Below are 24,812 nucleotides of genomic sequence, written 5' to 3'. Positions count from 1 at the left end.
TTATTTATCTCTTGGAAAGAAATCAAAATAGGATTGTTTCAGAAAAAAATCATTTGTGTGCTGCTGACTCAGAACAACATCCCAGCAGTGAGTGTGTGTGTGTATCTGGATGCTCAGTGTGTGGGTGAGATTGAGAAGATAAAGAGTAGACAAAAACTCTGCTGCACCGTCAGCAAACCAGGGTCACAAAGATGCATGAATCAATGCTATGAGGACATGTGGAGCCACTGCAGAGTCATCGTGTGAATCACGCCCCAGACTTAACAACCTGCATGTTCGTCACCCAGAAAAGATGGCGGCCTTCCTTTCCAGCTCCCCCAGCGTCCGGGTAAACACGGCGGCATGTTTGTCACCTTGAGGCTTTCTTTCTAAGGTGCTGGAGTGAGTCACGCTTGTTAGAGTGAGGTGTGTGTGTACGTCTGAGTGTGTATTGAAATTAGGATTGACAACAGGAAGCAGCCACATCCCATTTCTCTCCCCTCCTCTGTCAAACCTCCTGTGCTTTCAGCTTCCACATGACTGCAGATTTCTGTTTGCTGTCTGTTGCTTTAGCCTCTGCAGTGTTTTTTCCTCGCAGCCTTTGTGCTTGTTCCCTCCTCTTCATCTGGTTTTTTATCATCTCTGTTTTTCTCTCCTCTTTATTCTGGTCTAACCCCCTTTCTCCTTACATGTCTACCGCAATACACCCAAGATATTTTTTTCCTTCTCTCCCCCTCTGCCCACCCTCCAACATCTTTCTGATCAAATTCCTGATTCCCTTGCTTCTTCTCCATGAGGATTTCCACACTGAGTGAGGTTCCTTCAGCTAAGTGGTTAAGCTGCCGGACAATGTTGTGCATCCGTGCTTTTCTTTCTTTCACAGAGAAAGAGAGGGAATGGCTTTCCTGTGTTGCCTCTAACGCGTTCCTCCTCCTGGGATTGGTGCATCTGTCTCCAGTAACAGCAAAAATCTGATACTGTTGAATAATTAACTGAGACTAATTACAAATGCATCACAATTTGGATGCCAAATCACAATCTGTGGTAAATACAAATCAACCTCAACTACCCTATTAATAGCAGAAATGAGATAACTATATGTCATTATATTGGAGGCTGAACTAAAAACAGTGCTCAGTCATTGTTGTTCTCCGTTTATTAACTTGAATAATGAGAGCACAACTTTTGCTCCAGGCTGCTTAATCATACACCACATTAGGTACAGCTCCAATCATTGAATTAAAATAAATGATACTTGGTCTCATTAATTGTGCACCGTAATGAGATGCATCACATACAGTCGGATGAATCAGTGATATAATCTGCCGAGACAGTCTGCTAATACATGTTATTTTGACATGAGCTCTTCTACTCCCAGCGTCTGCCGTCCCTCATATTCAATGTGTTTTTCTGATGTCCTCACGAGCCTTATGACTACTGTAATTCACTAAGAAGTGCCAAAAAATTGTTGTGCGATTGGATAGTGGGAGGTTCATTTAAAAAAAAAAATCTTTTCAATACTGTGTCAGTTGCAAAATTGAGTTTTGAGTGAATTCTCCATGTAGATCTGATTTATTTATGGGAGCTAACCTTGTGTTTGTATTGCAAAAAGCAAATGGTTTTCTTCCCAGAACACAGTTCAACCATACTTCATTCTTTCCCTCCCTCTAGGCTAGATAAGATTTTTTATTGCACATTTCGTACAGTAGATGAAAGAAATTGTGGTTCACGTATTGCATTAGAAATAAACAGAAAATACTGCACAAACAGTAAAACACAAATTTCAAGGGGAGCATACAAAACTTATTTGAAATAAATTAGATAAGAGAAATTGTGAAATGTAGAAAGTGGATTAGCATGAGCGCTTGAAGAAATACTTCACATGCAAAAAAAGCATTTGTATATCAATTACTCTCTGCATGTTACTTTGAATTCGTGACAAACAATTTTTCTTGCATGCCTCCAAGGCTCATACAAATACGCATGTTCTACTTATGGATTGAAATGTTTTTAATCATAATGTTTCAGCAAAAATGCACGTGTTTGGAAAGTACTGAGCATACAACTGGATAAATAGACTTGGATTTTTCTGTAGGAGTTGTGGGAAAGTTTGTAAGAGGATGTTTTATAGTTTTACTGTTGATAAACATAGTCCCTGTTTACTTCAATTCATAAAGAATATTTGCCTATTTGATAATACAGTATGTCCACTGTGGAGGCATGTGAGAAAAACAAGTTTTTGTTCACAAATTCTACATAAGGCACGGTGAGTATTTAATATGGACATTGCCATTTTGTAGGTGAAATATTTCTTTAAAGCTGCATTATATAAACAAAGCCGCATATATATTAACAATGCATTGTGTATTATGAAATGGGCTGCTAATAGTGATGAACCCACAGAGAATTATCACCAAACTCTGCAGTTCCCCTCAGGTCCATGAAGCATTTTAGCATCTTGCAGTTCATTGTTTTGGTTTTACAGACCAGAACTTAACTGTTCTGTTTCCGTCTCGCTGCTTTTAACAACATCGTTTCCAGACACACTAGCAGCTGTTTTTAGCAATGAAGCTCTTTACACTACATGCACAGAAGAGCAAACAGACAAAGTCAGCTGGTGAAATAATGAAGCATTAAGGGGTGAATATTGGTCGCTCTGTGTCTGCTTATGTCTGCTTATGTGCCAATATGCTACTATTTGCTAGTAACTTAACCATGTTAACATTATATGATGATATCATCTCAATGTCTTCATCTGTCCCAGTGAATGGAGATCAATCTGTCTAGTTTTTATCAGGATTTAAAGGCAGGCCAAAGCTAGAGTAAAATGTAGGTTCTCTTAGAGTTGTTTTAGCTTTAGTACTTTAACTGATGAAGTCCATCCTGTCCCTTAAAATGGCTGAGAGCAGTCCATGCCTCCTATCTGCATCTTCAGTTTGTCCCTTAGGAACACCTGTTGATACAGTGTTCCTTGTGTGTGAGCTGGAATCAGAGGTGGTGGCTTATAGTTTGATGAGGATGAGATGATTGGAAGAGCTTGGCGCTCAGCCTGTTTATGTCTTGCTCACAAACACTCACATTCTTTACATTTTATCTCCAGCAGTGGAGATAGTGTGTACAGTAAAAGGCCTCTTAATATTACTTTACACCCAGGTGCAAGTGAGCCCAGAGTAGATAAAAATCATAATATCTCACTTTATGAGCAATTACCAGGAGACAAACTATGAACAGGATGAAACACAGAGGAGAGGAAGAGAAGTTATGGCCACTTAATTTTCATATCATTTACTGATTCACTGATTGTTTACTCATACGTTTGATAGCAGGTGTGCTTTTGCTTCTCCCCTGCAGTCAAACACCTAGACTAATTTTGGAGTCATATTTTTACAATCATAGCCCGAGGATAAGAAAAGTTAACTGTGCCAGACGGCAAACTATTTTTATCTCAGAATGCCCCCATTTCAATAAAACTCACTGTAAGTGCCGGTACTGTTGTTTGGATGGATTCTGGATTATATAATGGTTAGTAGTAATGATTGTTTGACATTGCGAACTTAAAAGTATCCATCCTGCTTGGCTTATTTCATGAGCACGAAGCTATTTAAAACCAGAGGGACACAGATTTTTATGTCCTCATTCCCTGTCTACAATCTTTTAATGGTTCCTTTGGCTTTGTCAAGGTCAGATGTCTGAATTGCTTTGTTAAGCTCTCATGACTGCATGCTTAGACTTTAAAGGCCGGGGCTGTTTACAAGGACACAAATAGAGATACATAAGGAAAGCTTTAGGGGATTGCAAAAAGTCTCATATGGAGTTAGTTCTGCATTAACAAGCTTGAAAAGACAAAAGGAAGTTCTGTTGAAGGAGGGATGTGGGATGTTGGGTTGGGTGGTAATTAGATATAAAGAGGTTTGTCTAGATTTGCAAAGTAGTGCTGAGCCAATTCTTATTACTAGATATCCAAACATATAATAGATAACCAGGATAATAGATTTGTTGTCTGTATCAAGCAAAAAACAATGCTTTTTGCAGCTTCTCAGATGTAGAGATTGGTTACTTTCTCTTATTGTATATCATATTGATTGATCATCTTTTTTCCTCGCTGTTTTGGACTGTTGGTCCAGCCAGTCAAGCAACTGAAGACTTCCTCTTGGGCTCTAAGATAATAATGGGATTTTTTCAAGGACATTTAACCAACTAAATGATTCATTAATTAATCCAAAACAACCGACTCATCTGTAATTAAAAAAAAAAGATACTGGCATTATTAGTTTTAGCTAGTGCTGTAGTATCCCAGATCAGTCTTGGCCTCACGACCACTTTTTGAAGGTCTGGGTCTCATCTTTGACTTGACAGCATTTCTGTTTCAGTCTTGGACAAAGAGGACTCTGGATTTTATGTTAAGACTATTCAAGACCACAACTGCAGGGACATCACTATATTGCCAGTACAAAAATGAGTGTTAAATAAAGATAATTAAGTTTTATTTCAGCTTCTTAGTTTTTATATTTTGTTTGCTCAAAGAAAGATAAGGTAAATTCCCACACATAAAATTCAGTTCTGCTTAGCCTTTGATTTTTTTTTTTTAGACATTTCACATGGTGCGTGGTATAGGAATGTGCATCTGTCTTATCAGTTTGAAGAATGCTATTTTATTGTAAATGAATCATGCAGTGTTGGACTTGCACTGGTCTTGACTTCAACGTGTCTAGTCTCAGACTCAATATATTCTTGTCTTGTTAATGACCTGGTCTCGGTTTAGGTGGTCCTGACTACAACGCTGGTTTCAGCCCTTATGAAAAGCATGGTAACTTAATGTGACTGTAATACATCTTTTTATGTTAACAATCTATCAAATGTGAAACAATGTGACAAACATAGTAATGAACCAACGGAGAGTTATTCCACACATTTGCAGCTCTCTTTGGCGTTATGGAGCTTCATTGTAAGTTTTATCTCAGTGTTTAGCTGTCTGGCTTCATTTTGACTGCTCTCATAGTGTTTCTATCAGCAGCAGCAGGCAAAGCTCTGTGAAACCCTCTGTACACTACCTGCTCAGCACCAAACAGCAGACAGACACAGTTAGCGACTAGCTGGTGGAGCATTTAGCAGCTAAAAAGATAGATTTTCCCATTAGCAGTTGTAAGAAACCAAAACTCAAGATGAAAGGAGGGGGAATGTTAACCCTACATTTATGAGGTGGACATAAAACACAATGCAATGTAGATAATAATGATCCTCCATAACTGCTCGATGTGTAAATAACCAAACAAATTCACAGTGTCAACTTGTAAATCAGTGACATTGTAATGTTACTGTCACAACTTGTTTCTGCTGCCGCCAAGTGGCCAAAAAATAATCAATTATTGCAGGTTTAAAGGGTGAACAGAGTTAATTGAGGACAGAGATGGCATTAGTCAGATGAAGTTAATCTTCATGTTAATTTTCATAGTGTCACTATTACTAAAGTAACAAACAATGACATTTTCCATTGACGTTATCATTTGTTTTAACTTTTGCATGTGACCGGTTTCAGCATAACAAGTCAAAGCCAACTCCCATCAATGCAGAGACTGCTCATTCGCGCAGGACTTCAGGGGCTGCTTATATAACTCCCAATCCAAGCTTTAACTAATCACATCTGATCATTTAGGAATGTTTATCACCAAACCGTATCTAACTTTTTCAGATGACTTACAATAAAATCACTGCAGGGAACTCTAGAAATATACAGAGTGTCGATCAGGCTGCAGACAACAACAAACACTGTCTGAGTTCCTGGGTTGTCTGCCTCTGTATGAGTAACACACTGTCCCTTAAAATGACGGGAACTTGGCCCCGCTGTGCCTGCGGCAGTATAAATATCCAGCTGCTCTCTCACCCTCTATTCCTTTTCTGTCTCTCCCTCCCTTTGTGTTGGATTTGTGTATTTATCTCTGTCACCAAGCCTCGGTGTGCATAGTCTCCATGCAGAAAAGGAAGAACAGCAGCTTGTGAATGTGAGAGGTTTTTTTAAAAAGTGTGCTGCAGCAACCATTTAAGCTGAACAAGTACATTTTTCCCTTAAGCAAAGTTCAGCAGATCTGTAATTTGACACCTAATGAGACAGATTTTCAAACAAGCTTTAAGAGAGCACATCACTGTATGTCCCATTAATATTCTCGTTCCCCCCTCTGCCTTCAGGGAAGTCGCCCAGATTGACCAATTCCTTCAAGAGACGGCGGCACGTGAAGCCAATGCAAAGGTGCGGCTGCAGCAGTTCATCGAGGAGCTGCTAGACCGAGCAGACCGCGCTGAAAAACAGCTCCAGATCATCAGCAGCTGTGGCACCACGCCGAACGGCAGCCTGGGACGCTGCAGCCTGCAGGCCACAAAGGGCAATGGACGCCAGGTGAGGATATCCTAACCTGTATCTTTTGTTGCATCGATGGGTTGCTGCTCAAAACACAACAGAACGCAATGTGAGATATTTTGTCTCAAAAGTGTTTTCAAATTTGACTTGACTGTATTGGTTATATTCAGTACATTTCCTGTGTTTCAGGCAACAAAATAAACAATATACATATAAATACTGGTCTCATAATGCAGACAGGAAGATCAAAATGTACTTATCAGATCATATGACCTGTGTAAGATCCAATTAATTGTCATTACAAATGACAATTTGTAATCTCAATAATTCAATATTATTTAATAGCACTGTGATTCTTTTATATTTGTTTATAATTTTTGTTCTCAGTATGCTACTTCCAGCTTTCCGACAGTCCTTGACAGAGCAGCTTTTTGCTTTTGAATAGTGCATAAGCATTGATTATGCTGAGTAATGTCCCTGTAATGCGCCACAGGTCAGAACCATAATAGACTTTAAGATGCTCAAGACAACAAGTCTACTCTTTATGCAGCGGAAGTGCAGTTACTGCTGAGGACTCTCCCATGTTTTCGTACACCTGCAGGTGAAATTAAGTAAACTGAAATAACTTCAAAATCTGAACAGATACAGAGCAAGATGATTCTGCACTAAATTAAACCTACAGGCTCAGGATTTGTTAAAAGGCTGGAAGATCACTCTAGTGTGTACGTAAATGTGATGTGAACGTGTGCATGAGGTCTTTTAAGTCATTTAGCTCATTAGTTATTCCTCCTGTTCCGGGAATCAGTCAGTCATTTCCCTTTTGTTGACAGCATTCGCACGACTGTAATTAAACATCAAAGAAATGTTTCTTATAATATAAAAAGATTTGTAGTCACAAGGTGTGGGTATGAAATGGGTGCTTCTGTTATTTTATATTAAGTATATTTTTTCTAAAGCATTTAAATTTTGTTTGACATGTAGTCAAAGGCTTTCAAGCTTCCTTATTTCATCAAAGAACCTCTGTTTCTGTCATTTAGTTCATCAAACTTTAAATGTTCTACTTACATATTTTGATAAACTTGGCTCAAAGAATGTGGGAACCTAAACATGACACTCATATGTGATGGAAAAGTTTGGGATTTTTTAAGTGGGGCTGCATGAGATACTTATGTATAGTTATTGTTTTACATACAGTAGCTGGCAGTCGGCGCGCTCTCAGTGTAGAAGGGTTGATATTAACATGTATTTTAGCCACTTACAAAAAAAGGCACACTTAAAAAAATGAATATCAGTCTAGGTGGAAGCTGTATTAAGAGTATTTTCACTGCTTTATGTGGCCGTCACACAGCCTTTTCCTTTGGCACTACGTGTTCTCAGCATGTAACTTCTATATTCCTACGCAGGAGTCCAGCTGAGCCATGAATTGAATCAAGCCGCTACTCAGCTGTTTGGGTCAGAAAGTGCTGCTACTGGCTGTAATGTGATCTGACTGAAACAAAACTTCATGTTTCTTAAGATGTCACAAGCTTGTGTTTTTCCAGGCTGTTTAAATAAAGAAATGAAAACTGCTGTTGTAGTTCCACTGAATATGGACATCAACACTTCACCTGACAGACTGTGTTTACAGTGAACATTTCTCTTATGAGGATTGTATAAAACCACTGCCAAATAAATGACAGAGACTCCAGAGAGCACTGCTGTACCCAACCATCAGTTGAAACAACTCACCAAACAACCAGTAGAGTGTAAAGTGCTGACATCTTCTGATCTTCAGAAAGATCCTCAGGTGGTGTTGTAACCAAGTCCAGGCAGCAGCAGCTCTCTGTGTTCACAGTCCGCAGTGAGCTTGTGCTCCCACAGCTTCCACAGGAATTTTCCCTCTGTGTCTCATTTTCAGCCACTTCAGTCTCCCTGCACAAAACTTCTTCTGAGTACTGCGGTTCATTAAGTATCCACAGTGAACGCTATTCTGTCGTCGCTGACATAATCACACTTTCTTTTTCTTGTATTTGTTGTCTCTTCCATAAACTGCTGAGAGTTTGACTCAAACAGCTGACTGGCAGCTTGATTCACTTCATGGCTCAGCTGGGCCTCTTGTAGGAATACGGAAAATATACATTGAAAATATGTAGTGCCAAAGGAAAAGGCGCTGAAAATACCCTTAATACAGCATCTACTTAGATTAATATATTTTTTTTAGGTGTGCCTTTTTTAAAAAGGCTTAAATATGTATTGATCTCACCCCCTTTGGGACACGTTTCTGCAAACCGGGAACTCGCAGACCACCAGCTACTTCATTTAGTACAACAACTATACACAAGTATCTCATACAGCTCCGACTTCAAAAATGCCAAACCATCACCTTAAAAATCTCTTTGCCAAAATGTGGGCATAAGTATGATGATCTAACAGCTTCCACACATCTGGGAAGGCTTTTAAAAAGATTTTGACACCTGACTGCAGGAATTTGCTCCCATTCAGTCACAAGCGCTTCAGTGAGGTGTCACATTGAAGTTGTTTGATGAGATCTAGCTTGCCGTTTCCGTTTCATCCCAAAGGTGTCAATTGGGTTGACATCAATGCTCTGTGCCAGACCAGTCAAGTACCTCAAAATCTGGTCTCCATCTCTTAATGAAAATACTGTGTTTTCTATTACTTGTAGGGCTATTTATGAATCTAGATTGTTTTGGTGTGAGTTGCCGAATGTTGAGATATCAGCCGTAGAGGTGTCTGCCTCAAAATATAATGAAACCAGATGATACTCGGCTTGTGGTGCTCAAAGTGCCAAAAACCTGGCAATCATGATCCAGTTACTAAGATAATCCACAGACCTTGTTATGAGCAGTTTCATGTTGGAACTATTTTTTTTCACCAAACTACACCCATAAACCATATCACAATGCAGAAGTGAGTGTTACATACATTACATTACATTATAGATTACAGCTCAGCCAAGGAGGACACATGAATGTTTACATCTTGTGCTGTCACCAGCAAAAACGTCTTGCCCATGAGTAGATGCACACTTCCTTCAGCACGTTGATTTTGTTGGGTATAGTTTGGTATATAGAAAATACTTCCTTCATGAAACTGCTCACAACAAAGTCTGTGGATTATTGTGAGTGACCAGGTCATGATTTCTGAAAAGAGACACTGTCATCTCTAGACAAGCAAACATCTCTAAAGCTGATATCTTCAACACTGCAACTCACCAAAATAATCTAGATTTATAAAAAAAAAGCATTACAGGTAAGTGGGAAAATATGTATATTTGATTTTGGGATGACCTGTCCCTTTAAGCACACTTAATCAAACTATTATTAAAATATATCCTAATTTAAATCTTGAAAAACAGCCCTGGACCAAAATTACATAAAATATGTGGACGTGGGTGACTACAGACTTTTGGCCACATAGTATATGTATGTATTTACACAATTTACTTTGTAATAAAGTGATGCTGATCTGCCATAGAATCATAAAGTCAAACTACAGTTGAGACTTTATGTCTGTCTGCTTTGCATTCAGCATCAGTAGTGTAGCTCTGCAGCAGACGACATCCTGACCAGAGAGCGCACTCACATAAAAAGCTTCCTCGTGCTCCGGAAACTGGAGATCGGCCCTTTGACTCCAGGCTCTACACAGCTTCCATTGTGGCGACCCCCCCACCCCCCCTTCTTTCGCTTATTACACAATGATAAAAATGTAAAAGCAGGCACTTTCTGTTCTTAAAAAATGTCACTTATTCAAATTATTATCCAACACCTCTTGAAAGAGAGGTGACCTGTTTCATTGCACAAATCTGTGTGCTGCCATGGAAACCAGCATTCGTCTTGCTGGAGGTTCCAGCGTGATTTTGAATCAAATGTAATGTGGTACAGATCTGCCTGAGAGGAACTGGCTGATTCATTTTTGGCTCATTATTTGAGAGATTCTCACTAAAAAATCTTTTCCTCAGATCAATATCCCTGAGCGTTACGATATTATCGCTTATAAGTGATACCCCTTTATACTGCTGAAATGAACCTGTTGCAATGACATCTGCAGACACCTTTCACAAGTTTTTAAACCTATAAAACCAGACAAGATTGGTTTGATTTCTTTCAAAAACAGGCAATCAGCAACTTGGCCAAAAATCTACTGCAAACTGCAAAAAGTTATTAAAAAGTAACAACAAAATTGCTTAAAAATTAGCTAAAAATATATATATAGAAAGAAAATAACTAGAAAATTATCAGAAAGGAAAAACAAAAAGAAACATGTACATGTACACAAAAAAAATGTACAGAAGCTATATTTAAAATGTCATGTTTAAAAGTCATTATATGTTACAGGTTATTTCCTTTTCCTGATACTTTTCTTTTTAGTGCTATTCGTAATTCATTCATTTATTTATTTTTTACTTTTTTAAAAATTAATATTTGGGTCATTTCTCATTGCTCATTGCCTTCCTTCCATGATTTTCAAAGAAATTAAACCAATTTGCTTAGGTTTGCACCAGTTGAATACATTTTTAAATGAAATATACCATATTTTCTCAGCCATTTGACCTGTGATTAACCCTAAATGCTGCTACCTAAATTTAGACGTCCTCTCTTTGGATTTAAACATCAGTCAATTTCACGTAGGACTGTGAATAATCGACATGACAAGTACAAGTGTGGAGTCGCAGACTGGTTGGCACCTTGTTACACTGTCAAGGGAAGCCCGGAGATGTCGTCCTACCAACACCACACCCTCACAACCTCACTCTCCATCTCTCTGTCACGACATCAGCGGGGTCGCCCTTATCTCCTAGGAGACAGGTTTAAGAGCCACAGAGGTATTTTAGGACTGACAGCCAGAGGAGGGATTGATGGCTTGTTTCCTGCTCATTCTCTAGTTCAACTCAGGCTGAATCTAATGCATTTCTTCTCAGGGAGTGCAAAGTGAAAATAGCTTTAATTCGGTGTTTTATAAACTTTTGCCCTTGTAATGGAAGGATGAGTAGCGGGAAAAAACGTTTTAGACTGAACTTGAATCACCAGATTGGAGTTTTACCCTCCGCTGAAGGCATTTTGTTCCATCCATTTCGGGAAGATTTGTCCCTGCTCTGCCTTCACTGCAGGCTGGCCAGGAATGAGAGCCACGGATGGTGTTTGCCTGTTTCCTCCATGGTGCATTTTTGCTGGCACGAGGCCAGAAACAAGCTGTGTGAGTAGAAGCGGAGAAAAAGAACAAGAGAGAAAGAGGGAGGGACTGACAGTGTTTGTGTTTGTGCACATTCTCCCTCTGTGGCACGTCGCCAGTCTGGTACAGCGAGTTCCACCTGGCACTACTTCACACACGTATATATATATACACACACACACACATACAAAACACTACACACAGCATACTTCAATGTACAGGCAGCTTTGAGAGGTGTATGAAAGAGTGACTAGGAGGATGCTGCTCTCAGGCAAATAGAGAGTCAAGCTGCACACCCACCATCAAATGCACTTAAAAAATCTCACGTGCTCTCAGAGCTACAGCCAAATATTTTAGGTTATAGGAGAGATGCTGAGGGCTTTTGTGCTGCTGGAGTGATGGTTGGTCAGTTGGTCTATCTGTCCGTCTAGCACTTTGTTCAAGAGCAAGATGACGGACTCCTGCTGGCTACATGGCCACAAGGTTTGTCTTAGGTATTCATGATCTGAAGTGGATTATTCCTAATGACCCTGGTGACCTCCATTAGCGTCACTATTTGGCAAAAGCTTGTTTGACATTACAAGGGCAGCCCCCTGAAAGTCAAAGATTTGAATCATCAGTCAATCTTGGAGACGCCTCGGTTGACTGAGATTTTTCAAGTCGAGCAGTTGTCTTTTTTTTTTTTAACGTTAGCATGAGTTGTACTTTTGTGGATGTTTCAGTCCACAGTTATAGCAGCACAGAGAGCGCTCTTCGCTTTCAGACCCAGGGTGACTCTGAGTTAGACAGCAGCAGCTGCCTGGAGAAAGAGAGACTTTGTTCTGTCAGGCTCTGGGATAACTCTATCTTCACCCGTCTTTTGTTTAATATCTAGTGTTGGCAAAAAATTTGTTTCCGATCCTTCACCTTACTGTAGTTAAAAACTTTCAAACTTTATATGGAAAAAAGGGAACCAGGAATCAAAAATCCAATTTGCCTCACATGATTTTGAGTCATGTACAGCCCGGCAACACATTTATTGAGCATGTTCTTGCTCCTCAGCCCTTTTACATTTGAGACAGTCCACAGTTCTTACTGTAGTGCCACCTTCAGGGCATATTGCCAGTTTTGGACACAGGATAGTGATGTGTAATAATGACAGTTTTCTATGACATTATTGCTAGCCCCAAATTCTGATTCCTTTTCATATATGTTCAGCATCAACAACATCATCAGCATCAACACTTTAGTCTGATCCTAAAAAGTTACTGAATTTCTATGAAATTTGCTTTCTTGTAGTGCCAAAAGTTTCATTTTATATTAATAATTTTACCATAATTTCACAATGGTGTGTGAACCATCCTTCTCCCCTTACAGCTAAACAGTACACTAAAATATATTTCTGAGAACATTTGAGATTAGAAATAAGCAACACAGTAACAGAATCTTGATTCATATTTGATCAGCGCTGCATAGTTTGACTCTTTATAAGCAGTGATTGATATGATTGACAGCTGCGCTAGAGATTCCTCGGCTCTGATTGGTCGTTCGTTAACAGCTTGAGTGGATTCTAGAAAAACGCCATTAAAAGCACTGCAAGGTGAAGGAACATTACTTTCACATATCACTTGTCTCGTGTGCTGCTGTGTGAATATAGTGACAGTTTCAGCATTTCTGACAAAGCATTTTTTCATCATCGAAGTTGCCAACTGTAGTTTTCATGCTCCAAAGAGACCCCGTCCATTTAACAGTCGCGTCTTTAGCTTTCCTTTTGTGCCACCTTCACAAAAAAAAACACAATTATCCTAACAAGCTTCATCTTGCCTAACTTACCATCTGTGACTGATCATCATTTATTCTTAGTGTGTCTCTGTATCTGTTGTTGTTCTTGGTTTTTGTCCTGAAGCTGTCATCAGTTGTAATGTACATGTGAGATCAAACCACAGAGAAACTCTTCAATTCACTTGAGTTGTTAATTTCAATTTAGATGTTTTGTTGAACTTCTGAGCTGTCACAGCTTTTTGGGAAATAAAGAGAAGCCTCCCACGATAGCAGCAAAATAGGTTACTTTTTGATTTACTTCTATCATAATTTCTATGGGAATTTATAAAGCAGCCCTCTGTACCCATCCCATTTTCATAGCAGTGCCAGCTGCTTTAAAATTAATGATGCATTCGCCATGCTTAAGCTTTGAGTATATTGTTTTTTATGATATTTTAGGAAATGTGCATGTTCTCATATGGGAAATGAGAAAGTCCTAATTATTACAATTATATGAAAGTCTCCTTCAGTTAATGGTATTTAGCAAAACAAAATCTCACACAACCAAATAGTGTTTGAGCAGAAGTCATGTCTCAGGAAGCTAAATGGGTCCCGAAAAGTTTAACTAATAACACTTTTCTTTCTGCATGTTTGTGTCTCTTCAGAGAAACTCCAGCCTCTCTGGGAGCACAAGAGGCATGTACCAAGTGTCAGAGCGGCGTTCGTCCCCCAGCACAGGGTAAGTCAGCACACTGCTCATATGACACATTTCAGATTCAGATTCAGAAAACTTGTCATGACAGAAAATGGTCTTAGACGTGACTCAACACGCAGTGCAAAATAAACAGGGACAATAAACATACAGCATGTGTTCCTAAAAAAAAACAAAAACAAATACCAAACACAAAATACCTAATTCATTTACACATAATTTCACACCTCTGAAATGTACTGCATCTAAACCACCACCATGTAGTCCCCCACTTAACAGTCAATATAACCATCCAGAAGTAAAGAGAGGATGAGCTCCTAACTGCCACTGTACTTGTGGTGTGGTTAGGAATTTTATTTGTCAGGGATACATTCGGTCCATCTGCCTGTTTATTTATCTAGAAATAAAGCTGGTTCTTTGGTTTTCTGGTCCAGCTGGAGATTTTGTGGCTCTTGGCTGACTATTAAATTTGGTGCACCTTCTCTTTATTGCCATTTGAGAGCTGATGTAGTGAAACACAGTTTGTCAGTTGTGTGGAAATAAAACAAAACCCTTGGAGCCACAGAGCTTTTAACCAACATTTACTGTGCTCGCTGCCCCTTTCCTCTGGGGTACAACTTCTCGGCCCCGTGTATAAATGTTTTCAAGCATGGCAGTTGCAGTTAAGTTAACTCAGATAAACAATGAAAACGATGTAAGTGCTATCTTTACAACCTGTTTTACTTTATATTAAATCATGTTCTCACATTAGTTGAAATTGAAAATACAGAGGTTATACTGTACATAAAATATAGGATTAGGATTTTATAACGTTCGTACACCAGTAAACGTGCACGAAAGGTAGGATTACCCTATGGCTCCTCCACAGAAATAAACCAACCCTTTATGCTTAAATAATTATTAGTTTTCTATGTGAATCTATATATCAGTTGTCAGACAAAAAAGTCCCCAGCCATTTTTGTAAAATATTTAATAATCATTTTTCAAATCATTTTTAACAGTTTTTTAAAATTGTTTTTAAATGTAATATATTATTGAGACTAACAGGTGGATAAAACAAGCAAACTAAAGGTGTTACCTTGGGTTCTGAGGACATTTAATAGGCTTTTTTTTCAATATTTTGTGATACTTTTAGATTAAATGACATGAAAATAATTGTTTTTCAGTCCAGTTATACTTCCACAAAAACAAAATTTATTGTTGAAATGAGCTATAGAGACACCACTGTTTTTTGTACAGGGGTTCTTTTTCGGGAGTTTTTCCCCAGGTGATGTGAGGGTCTAAGGGCGAAGGGATGTTGTATGCTGTAAAGCCCTCTGAGGCAAACTGGGTTTTGTGATATTTTTTTCTGCTTTACAAATAAAATTGACTTGACTTGACTTGTGTCAGACTGTAAACATGGTTATTTAAGTCGAGTCAGCCTCAAGTGGCCATTCAAGGAACTGCAGTTTTTGGCACTTTGCACTGGCTTCATTTTTCAGCCCTGGAGGTTGCCTATTTTAACGCTGTAATATGAAATGGAACAGATCCCAGTTTTAGTCAGACTCTCATTCAGCAGCGCTGTGAGGTGCAGGTTGGACGTCTCTCTACATGTGGTGTGAATGAAGTATTTCTGCGTCCCTGCTGGAGATTTCAGACACATGGCTGCGCCATAATACTCTGACTAACACAACTGTCACTCCCAGTTGGTATGTGAATGTGTTTTCCAAGCGTGACGTCACACAGAACCTGTCAGGCCTTCCCCATTGAATCACTGATGGCATGACGCGCACTCAGTGTCACAACAACAACTCTCAGCCTTCTGTCTCCTGAGTATTAATAGTTCCTCATCAGGGATGGAGGTCATAATCTCAAGAGTGCAACGATTTCAGTGATTACTGACCTCACTAGATATTTATGCAGTCATGAGTCTGCATGTGTCAACACCAAAATGCCTCACACAGTTTGCTCTTTTTTACATTTTGTGTATCTTTAATGAACACAGATTTGGTATATTATCCATCTGTACATCCATCCATCCATCCATCCATCCATCAATGCAAGCTGAGCAAGGTATTCCAGACATCCCTCTCTCCAGGAATGTTTTCCAGCACTTCCTGGGGATCTCCAGACATCCCCAGACCAGATGAGATAAATATAGTGTTTTGGGTCTACCTCTGTGCCTTCTACTAGTTGGACGAGCCCAGAAAACCTCAAAAGGGAGGAGCCCAGGAGGCAACTAACCAACCATCCAACCACCTCCACTTGCTCCTTTTGACACAAAGGAGAAGCGGCTCTACTCCGACCTCCTTCTGCATGTCTAAGCTCCTCACCTCATCTCTGAGGCTGAGCCCGGCCACCCTACAGAGGAAACTCATTTTGGCCGCTTGTATCTGCGATCTAATTATTTTGGTCTCTACCCAAAGCTCATGACCAAAGGTGAGAGTTGGAACATAGATGGAGCAGTAAATTTGGAGCTTTGCCTTTCTGCTCAGCTCCCTCTTCACCACGACAGTCCGGTGCAACACCTGCATCACTGCTGACACCACGCCAAACCGCCTGTCCATCTCACTCTCTATATTACACTCACTTATGGACAAGATCCCGAGATTCTTGAATTTCTTTGCTAGGGGAAGTAACTCACTCTCAACCCCAGAGGGGGCAGCCCACCATTTTCCAATAGAGAACCATGGCCCTTTGGCTAATTTCTGTGTCATATATTTCATATATAATAGTTATTTTAACAGTTTTAACATGCACAGATCTTGATAAAATATATTAGAGGATTTTCATCTTAAAATGTCTAAATCAGTGTTGTTTTTGACTCCCGTGCTTCTGCTCAAGTGTGCATAAAAAGCCTGTAAAAAAGTTTCTAATTTAAATATAATTAATCTCTGTCAGAATCAGGACATCAAATTTTACTATTCAAGAGTTTAAACTGCCTTTTCATTTTGATTTGCACATTAGAGAGGAGATGAGACGGGGGAGTGCATTTCTTTCACCCATAATTGACTTGTTTTTTATTTACTCTCCGATGCCACTTTGCATTCTGGATACACACTCTGAAATCATTAACTAGCAACTGCTAATCATGAGCTCCCCATGATTGGGATCAGTTCATATCATTACATCTTGGCTATTGATTCAGTGTTGACAAAACATTCAAGCAGTTTTCGTCAGGTTACCACTTTACAACCAGATCATTAAACTGTAATGAATCAGTTTTGTCATTGACCCAGTTTGGATTGTTGAAACTATAAACATGCCACTCTGTTTTGGTTTGACTTAATCTAAATTCGTATTTGTGGCATGACATGCATCTCATCTTCTGTGCATCCTTTTCCCTTAAAATGCTGATAAGTGCTACCTGCAGATTCATCTGCAATTCCCTTTTATTTTTATTCCTAAAGTAATATATGCAGAAGCTTCTTATTATGCTGAGAGAAAGAAGGAAGCACTGAGATGGCAGAAATGGAGAAGAGAAAGAAAAATGTCCTACTTTTTAGAGGCTGATATTTGTAACTGCTCATTACTTGTATTGGCTGGGAGGTTATTTTAAGTACTGTAGCAGCAGTACGTATGTGCAAAAGCTGCCCTCGTTCTACTATAAATCCTCTGAAATGCAGCTGTTCCTTGTCAATCATACAGTACCTGATTGTGGTTCTTTTTGGTTTCAGAAGTGCTTCCACTACTGTCAGATTAAATACTTATACTATTGTTGTCCTCAGTGGACCTTTCAGGATTTTACTCTGTGCGAAAGGGACTGAAGTTTCTACAGAAACAAATAATCAGGATGATCAAATGAATAAGTCTCCAGAGGATTTAAAGCAGATTTAATGCCGCTTTATTTTTCTAGTATTTGTGACAGTGCAAATTGTTTTGCTTTTTCTAATTTAAAAATAGTACCAATAATAGACCACTTCAAACACCCACCTTGGGATTGTAATTCTTTGTTTGTTAAAAGAAGGGCTGAGCTACCGATGCTCTGATGCATGTCTCACTCCTGTAATGCGCATTGTTTCGAAATATTGTGTCAGAGCATGAATGAAATCAGGAAGACTTATGACGTCTGATGCTTCAAGCGTCACTGGTGCTTCGGAAAGTGCTTCATTCACGTGTAAAGTTTTGCAGCTTAACTATGTTGCTATGCAATAGAGAAAAACTTAATAATCATAAGCATGAGAACATTTCCACCTGATACCATTAACAAGATAATTGAATGAATATCTCCGATCACATCACTTTGCCAATTATATGAAATGTTACATAGAAATCAACCACAAAGTCAAAGCACATGAACCCAAAGTGACACTGTTCCTAAACTACAGCAGCAGGATACATCAAGCTTTTTGGGAAAATGTATCATTTTACTGTAACATTACACCCAATACCACCCTCATTTAATGCATCACATCAACAGATATTTTGTTTGTTTGTTTGTTAACATATGTTTATTGATGTTAAATATTTACCAAGTTATGCACATATATTCTGTAGGAACTCCCCCCCGGGTTGGAGCATACAGTATGTCATCATATAAATAAACTACTACAGATTCAATGATAACATGCAGGCTTGCTGAACTTTCTCACATATGACACTAAAACTTGTAAAATCAGAGAGGTGACATTTAAAATCTTTTTTGGCACAAATGCAAAAAAGACAGCCTCTTGGAGCCTGTCACATGTGGTCAAACTGGTGTCGTCACAAAACTAGTTCTATTACTAAGTTTAAATGTCCTTGTCTGATAATAACTAATGATTAATGCTGATATATAATGAATTATGTTGGATTACTGTTTCTTCATTTATGAGCTTTTTGTGATTTTTAGGTAATTGTGTTGAAAAATAGAGCATTTAATAACTGATTTGGCCAATGATAGCCTTAATGCTCTTTTTATTCTCTTTTGCTGCAGAGCATCAGGGCGGATCAAGTCCGTCTCACAGGGCTCTGGAGGTTATGACAGTGACAGCGTGGAAATGCATCCCATGGAGGACTGTCCTGAGGCTCAGTACTATCACATGCAGTGCCGGCTGGGTGAGGGGGGTTACGAGCGCTCCCCTGGATGCGGTGGCGGTGGATCGAGAAACTGGGGTCTTCGTAAACAGGCTATCCAGAACTGGCAGCGCCGACCGTACAGGAACAGCACTGAAGGCGAAGAAGGAGACGTATCAGACGTGGGCTCCCGAACCACTGAGTCTGAGGTGGAGATGTGGGAACAAGAGAGGAGAGCTGTGGCTGAAGTCCAGCAGTCGGCGCCTCCCTATCCTCACCACAGCAGGGCAGGATATCGCCCTAACACAGGTAACAACCCTCTGGGAAGTTCTTCAGACCTGTTATTCTTAGAAACGTACACACTTCCACACACTCTCTCCAATCTAACTCTCGGACACATGGGAACCAGGATTCACAGAATAAAGGCCTTAAAATGACTCCCACAGGAGCAGGGACCGATGTGGATCTAGGTCAGGTGAAGTTGCAGTCACTGTAATGCTGCTGGAGCTGTGTCACTGACCAAAGCTCGCTCTACAAACTGAATGTGGATCAGCCATGAGCATATATGGTAAACATGGGAGGAAAGAGGCCCCATATCTGCTGCATTGTGTTGGCACAACAATGTAAACACTTCATGATAAATGACTTAACAATACCACAGATGGTTTTTGGAGGTTTTGCTTTTCCAAATCATGAAGAGAGAGAGTATAGTATGCTTTACCACCCACTGATTTTGGCCTTTATAAATAACCTTAACTTGACCAGTTAAAATGTCAGTACCACTGTCAGCCATTTCAGCTATTTATGATTTATCAGATTTTTCAGTAACATGAGTCAAATAACTGAAAATGATACATTATGTGTAAATTGCAAGTACATCAGTCAGAATACTGGAAAAAAATAGTATGTCCAGCACTGCACAGACTTAAAAAAAAAAAAAAGCAGTTTTCAGCGTATAGTAACCCACAAAAAAGGGAATATAACTCCATCCAGAGTAGGATTAGGTAACGGAACTCAATACCTTTAAGGCATCCCCCAAAATAATCCAGTACCAAGTAGTATCAAAACTTCTGCAGTTTAGTGTTACCTGAATTTGATCCTTTTTGCGCCGGAGGTCTGATCTCTGACCGTCCTGCGGATTAGAAAACTTTCTTTTGCTGCCATCTCCAGAGCCGCTCCCCTCCCAGTGAACGGTCAGTCTAATGTCTGCCTGGTTTGCAGGGGTTAAAAAACAGCAGCAGCAGCTTATATCCAAAACTGAGCCGTTAAACACTCCCAACAAACTCACACTGACAGCTAAACATCTTGACTCCGTTGTGTCACCCATTAATAACCGCAGGTTAATGTTAGCTGTGTGAAGCTAAAACTGTTAACCCTCTCACTGTATGTGTGGTGGGTAGCGCTGTACCCAACTCAGAATTATGTTAGTCCAATCAGATCTGGCTGTTCACTACGAATATTTGACGTTTCAGGATTTTGTGTGACAGCAGCATTTATGTAATATAGAAAACGGACTGGCAATGTTCACTCATTCATTTAACCAGCCCAAGTGCTTTTCTCCATGAGGTGTTTACACTACTTTGTTTACCACCAGCATGTTTGTTATAGATGATGAGTAAACCAAGTCATACATTGCTGATACACTTTCTTTGTGTGTCTTTGGTAGAACATATTTGTATTTGCCAGAGCGCTGTTCCTTCTCTCATACTAAGCTTCGCTTCTACGAGCGAGCCAAATCAGTCTGCCAGTCATACCCGCACATTTCTTCAGATCCACCACAGATTGTGCATCTCTCTGTTAACTTCCTGCGCTGCCAAAATCTTTAAACTTACTGCTGCTGCCCTCCATTTTTCTTCACCTGCTGTCAGTTTTTTTTTTTTTAAATGCCAGGTGGACTGAGGCAGTCTGGGAAACTGGGCCTGAGCCCGGTGACAGATTTGCATGAACTGTCCCATGAACTCAAAGGTTTTTCTCACGTAACACTCAACATGTTACTGGCATTCCTCTGCTCTGACGTAGATCTCCTTATTGGGAGAGTCCCTGCCAGGTTTTGTCAGATGGTATGTATCTACAAGCACACAGTTTTTTCTCAGCATGTAACACACAGCTCGGCTTTTTTAGTGCATTTGGCAGTTTTGAGCGTAGGTGGTGTGTGTGAGAGAAAAAGAAAGAAAGAGAGAAAGAGGAAGAGAGAGCGGGAGTGTAAGTAATGGTTCATAGCCCTGATGGTTTCGAGCAGACGCCTTCCAAGGCCAAAGATGAAATGAGTCATCTCGGAGCAATCTGGCTAGGAGGAATAAGAAGGGCTTAGATTGGATGCACGGTATCAGCCAATAGATAGCAATGGAGAGGATGAAAAGATGGAAAGAAGAACAAAAATTATGTAATCTCGTTTACTGTCTTGTTGAAGGTTGGCGCCACCATGTGACAGTATGTCTTTTGAACATTATTTATGTGGCTTTTACTTTTAATGGTTCTTTAGAAAATGGGCCAAACTTATAGAGTAATACAGTTATTCCATCTCCTCTTAAATGTATATTTACATGATTAAGAAGTGACAATCATATTAAAGTTTATTTATGTTTCAGTTGTTAGGGCTTAAAATTGACAATTATAAAGTGATTTACAAAAAGCAACAATTATATCAAGGAATTCATTTTTGGGGCAGTAATCATATAACACTCATGTTTTTTTTATGCCAGTCAAGCCTTTAGTTTTGTATCAGAATATACTGACAAACCTTACAAATATGATAATCCCGAATTCAAAATCCTGGAAAACAGATGTCCAAATTCACCACACAGGACTAATGATCAAAAATGTGTGCTTTGTTTTAACTTTGGAGGACCACCTTAACATTATGTTAAAGGTGTTGCTGTGTCTATACATGGGAGCCGTCTCAAATCAAACATGACCGTTGTGCACTTAACAGAGTTGAGAGATCCAGCAGCTGTTCGTCTTCTGCTCAGCAAATTGCAACCACCCATATTCGCTAACATTAGACAAATGATTGTCAGTCACCAAAAAATATGCTTGCTATATCTGCTTGTTGGCTCACTTGACTTTTTTCTGTATTTATTTATATATTTGTTCATTTATTGAATTTAAATGAACATGCTTTCATGGCACGTTATAAATGTCCGTGGCTAATACTGTCTGGCTCCATTACCAGCTGATCTACTGAGTTAATGATAATTGCTGCATTTTGCAATTATTTACAACTTGTCAAGCGTCTGACCACAAATCTAGCTCTAAAATCTTCTACAGTGAAGATGATAATTTAGCATGCATAAACATCAAAGGTGACTGTTGCCAAAATTGTAGAGCTTACGCCTCAACACATGTAATGTCAGTGCCTGTTATCCAGGTAGCAAACAAATGTTTGTAGCATTTTTGTTATAGCTTGTGGTACCAAATTATTTCAAAATTAACCCAATAAACAAACAGCTGGCTTCTATCCAACAGCAGTGTCAGCCAGCATCCCCAAGTTTTAAATGTGTTTTTGATCATTTTGAGGACATCATCTTCTGGGTACTCATAGTGCACTATTTTGCCATAGTTCTCAGTGTGAAGACACTCATGTACTCAAAATAGCAAGTGCAGATTAATCAGATTTGAAACGCATCATCCGGCTTTTTCCTCCCACAGGTCGGTCCGATGGGGTGTACAATAAGTCATGCCGCCATGAAAAGAGCCCATCTAAATCCAACGAAGTGATCAGTCCAGAGATTCTGAAGATGCGTGCGGCTCTCTTCTGTATCTTCACCTACCTGGATACTAAAACCCTGCTGAGAACCGCTGAGGTCTGCCGTGACTGGAAGTTTGTGGCTCGTCACCCAGCCGTGTGGACCAGAGTGCTGCTAGAGAACGCTCGCATTTCTTCCAAGGTGCATAGCAAACATTTAGACACTGTATGCACTGCATAGTGTAAGTCAATAGCATTATCAAAGCTGTATCATATGATGCATTTACCTGTATCATCTTCAGATTCAGACTCAGACAACTTTATTTATGTGGCCACAGGCGATTTGTTGCTGTGCATACATACAGTAACATGTACACATAAATATTAATAAATGAAAAATAATAATATGCCAAGGAGTTTAGTGGAATAAAGGAATCCATAAATAGAATAACATTAAGTCTAATTATCAGTAAAATTAATAAAAAACAATACAAAAATAATGTTTACAAAGAATTTGACAGACGAATGGCTGAGGGAATAAAAGATTTCGAGTTGCGGTTAGCCTTACAAGCAGGTAAAACGTAACAACACCATTACGGCAACAGAGAAGATTCACCAGCAAGAATGTGTCCAGAAAAAACAAAAGTGTCTTTGCTTTGTATTTTGAAGATTTTCACTGATCTCTGTGTTTTTCTCTTAGTTCCTGAGCACACTGTCTCAGTGGTGCACTCAGACGCACTCCCTCATCCTGCAAAACCTCAAACCAAGACAGCGGGGCAAGAAGGAAACCAAGGAGGAATACCTGAAAAGCACACGGTGAGACACAGAAAGTTACATACACAAGTTACATCTGTATACAGTGTATAAAAACATACCACTTTTTTTACTGCATTGCTTTATGCTGATGTTTTTGTGCTGTTTGCTTACGATCAGCATGTAAAATATCAGGCGTCATTTCCTGCAAGAATACAAGTAGAAATTTGATTTGAGCAGAAGTGAAGTTGTTTGCTTCTAAAGTTTTTGTGTGAACGAGACAGCTGAAATCTGATTCAACAATGCATAGACGTGCGGCTTCCTGCATATATCGCTGCAGACACTGGAGGAACATTTTGTTATGTGCTATAAATGGTAAAAAGTGTTGCTTTGAAGGACAGGACAATTACTTCCCCTGCTCTGTCTCTGCCTGCCTTTTTCTTGTGACCTTCCCTTACCTTTCCATCTAAGTGGCTGTCTGGAGGAAGGTCTGGAGGCGTTGTTAAAGGCCACAGGAAGTAACCTGCTGATACTGAAGATTTCACACTGCCCCAACCTGCTGACCGATCGCTCCCTCTGGCTGGCCAGCTGCTATTGCAGAGCTCTGCAGGCTGTAACCTACAGGTAGACCAGGTCCCATCTCTGTCTGAACACATTTTACAGTTTAACCCCAGTGACATGCTTTCATGAGTCCATAAGACTGCAGTCATCTTTGTGCTGCAGACATAAAAATATGTGTAATATAAACGCATATTGTGTACATTTATCGTTTTCCAGAAGTGCCACAGATCCGGTTGGCCAGGAGGTGATTTGGGCCCTGGGAGCAGGTTGTAGAGACATTATCTCCCTACAGGTGGCGCCACTACACCCATGGTAATAGATCGAGAAATATGCTCTGTAACTTTTGAATAATGTCAAATATTTTATATGTCATTGTGACATCAATGCTCCCTAAATGAATGAACACGGACTGTATTTTGTCTCCTTTAGCCAACAACCGGCTCGTTTCAGTAACCGATGCCTGCAGACAATTGGAAGATGTTGGCCACACCTCCGTGCTCTTGGCGTGGGCGGAGCTGGATGTGGCATTCAGGGGCTGGCCTCTCTAGGTAAATATGGCTTGTAATTCAAAAAACACATTATTTTCCTCATACTGTGCTGAAACACATTTTTATATTGTATTCACCATCTGTCTGAGAGGGCTGTGTTTGGCGCCTGTTCTTTAAGTTCTTTACTGGTCAGCGTTAACTTGTATTGAATATCTCATTGCTGCCGAGAGAATGACTGCAGCGGACATTAGCAGCACTTTTATTTGTGAAAAAGAACCCATAAAAGCCTTTTGTTCCAGCAAGAATATGATCCAAAATTGGGGAGAAATTTCAAACATTGGCAACAAAGATTTCATGTTTCCCTAATGTTAGCATGTAGCTTCATTTAGCTGCGTAGGA

General features: G+C 39.7%; 1 protein-coding gene across 1 annotated transcript in view; it reads left to right on the top strand.

Annotated features, from left to right (window-relative positions):
- fbxo41 (F-box protein 41) overlaps positions 1-24,812 on the top strand; it is a 47,754-nt gene that overhangs the window by 15,252 nt on the left and 7,690 nt on the right. The window contains exons 3-10 of the mRNA XM_042485985.2: positions 6,163-6,370; positions 13,906-13,979; positions 18,847-19,235; positions 22,575-22,813; positions 23,312-23,427; positions 23,836-23,988; positions 24,142-24,237; positions 24,355-24,473. Of these exons, the coding sequence (XP_042341919.2) occupies positions 6,163-6,370; positions 13,906-13,979; positions 18,847-19,235; positions 22,575-22,813; positions 23,312-23,427; positions 23,836-23,988; positions 24,142-24,237; positions 24,355-24,473 (1,394 nt within the window). The remainder of the gene's footprint in view (positions 1-6,162; positions 6,371-13,905; positions 13,980-18,846; positions 19,236-22,574; positions 22,814-23,311; positions 23,428-23,835; positions 23,989-24,141; positions 24,238-24,354; positions 24,474-24,812) is intronic.

Source organism: Plectropomus leopardus, chromosome 3 (assembly GCF_026936395.1).
Source record: "Plectropomus leopardus strain MGB_pleo_1.0 chromosome 3, ASM2693639v1, whole genome shotgun sequence".
Taxonomy (NCBI): Eukaryota; Metazoa; Chordata; class Actinopteri; order Perciformes; family Serranidae; genus Plectropomus; species Plectropomus leopardus.
Note: the sequence above shows the minus strand (reverse complement) of the source record. Positions and strands in the feature narration are given on the sequence as shown.